Source organism: Pyxicephalus adspersus, chromosome 1 (assembly GCF_032062135.1).
Source record: "Pyxicephalus adspersus chromosome 1, UCB_Pads_2.0, whole genome shotgun sequence".
NCBI lineage: Eukaryota > Metazoa > Chordata > Amphibia > Anura > Pyxicephalidae > Pyxicephalus > Pyxicephalus adspersus.
The window spans coordinates 168,293,736-168,295,224 of record NC_092858.1 but is presented as its reverse complement, the minus strand read 5'-3'; the positions used below and the strand labels follow the sequence as shown (position 1 = coordinate 168,295,224).

The following is a 1,489-nucleotide window of genomic DNA, read 5'->3' as shown; positions in this document are numbered from 1 at the left end:
ACAAACCCTGGAAAACCCATCAGTTTATCTGAAGAGATTAACACCCACAAAGACATTATCCAAAAAGATTTTGTAGACTCGTATTACAACTTGACCATAAAAACGTTGACAGGGTTAGACTGGACAGTGAATCATTGCCCTCAGACCAGCTACATCATGAAAACTGATTCAGACATGTTTGTCAATACGTTTTACCTTGTTGAACTACTCATGCGTAGAAATCAGACTTCAAATTTCTTTACGGGGATGGTAAGGCCAAATGACGCTCCAGTACGTAGTGTCTTTAGCAAGTGGTACATAAGTAAAAGTGAGTACGGTCGTGATACATACCCCCCGTTTTGTTCAGGCGCAGGTTATGTACTTTCAGTAGATGTTGCCAAAAGGATCTTAAACATCTCATCTTCTACACCATTTTTTAAGCTTGAGGATGTGTACATAGGAATGTGTCTGGAAAAACTGAAGATTCAATTGCAGGAACTTCACAATCAGCCAATATTTCTTGTCTCTAAACCATCATTTTCAGTGTGCACTTATCGAAACATTGTGACATCTCATGATTTCCAACCAGATGAACTTGTCCTGTACTGGAAAACGTTACAGAAGGCACAAGAAGAACAATGTTAACTAAAGTGATGGTTCCATTCCATAATTGAAACAACAGTCGGGATTTATTAAGGCACTGTAAGACTGGAGAAGACAGACTATTATGGGGGAACGTGGCTGTTCCTGCGAAATTGAAACAGATTAGATCCATTTTTATGATAGCTAGATCATCCAGATTCTCCCATGATAGTGTATCTTCTCAAGTCTTGGAGAAGTTTAATAGCGCAGGCCCAATTTCCCTAAAACAGTGGTAAACTTTCCATTTAAATAGGTGGATAGTTCACCTATGAGCTGTCCAGAGACCTGTTGTGGAACATAATGCAGTAGATTCCTGTTGAGTTTGGTTATTATCTATGGCAGTGTAATGTGAGTACCAATCACAGATAACCTAGCTGGTTTTAGGTTGGGATTTGAACTTCACACTGCCATTAATTACAATTGTAATATTTCACTGGACATTTCTAATGAACTTATTTTTTTTACTGTACAAAGATGAAAGATTCTGCCAGTGAAGGTCAGATTCTCATTATTTCCCTTGTAAATGAAAACATTTTACCTACAGTGAAACATAGGAAAAATACGTAAATGGTGTCTGAAGATTTTGGTTGCTTTCTATGCAACACAGATACTTTTATTTATCAATTCCAAATATACAACAACAATACCTTTATGGAATTTTTTTCCTTGCCAGATTTTACCAAGCCATAAAACATCAAGTATCTCTGAACTAAAGATCTATTTGAAGGTTAATTACTACAAAGTTAAGGTGCCAATTGTTGTGAGCTTCCTGGGATAGCCTGTTACCTCTGATTGTCTTAACTTGGCTAACCTCAATAAAAGCATCCTTCTCAATTTAAAAAAGTATGCATGGCAATCAATAAAAAAA

At 36.8% G+C, this 1,489-nt stretch overlaps 1 protein-coding gene across 1 annotated transcript; it reads left to right on the top strand.

The window, feature by feature from the left end:
• Positions 1–1,483, top strand: LOC140322935 (beta-1,3-galactosyltransferase 5-like; the record flags this gene model as incomplete). Its single annotated transcript, XM_072399602.1, is given in 1 exon segment — positions 1–1,483. A coding segment is annotated over 1 exon segment (624 nt), but the record flags the coding sequence as incomplete, so codon positions are not given.
• Between the last annotated feature and the right edge of the window lie 6 nt (positions 1,484–1,489).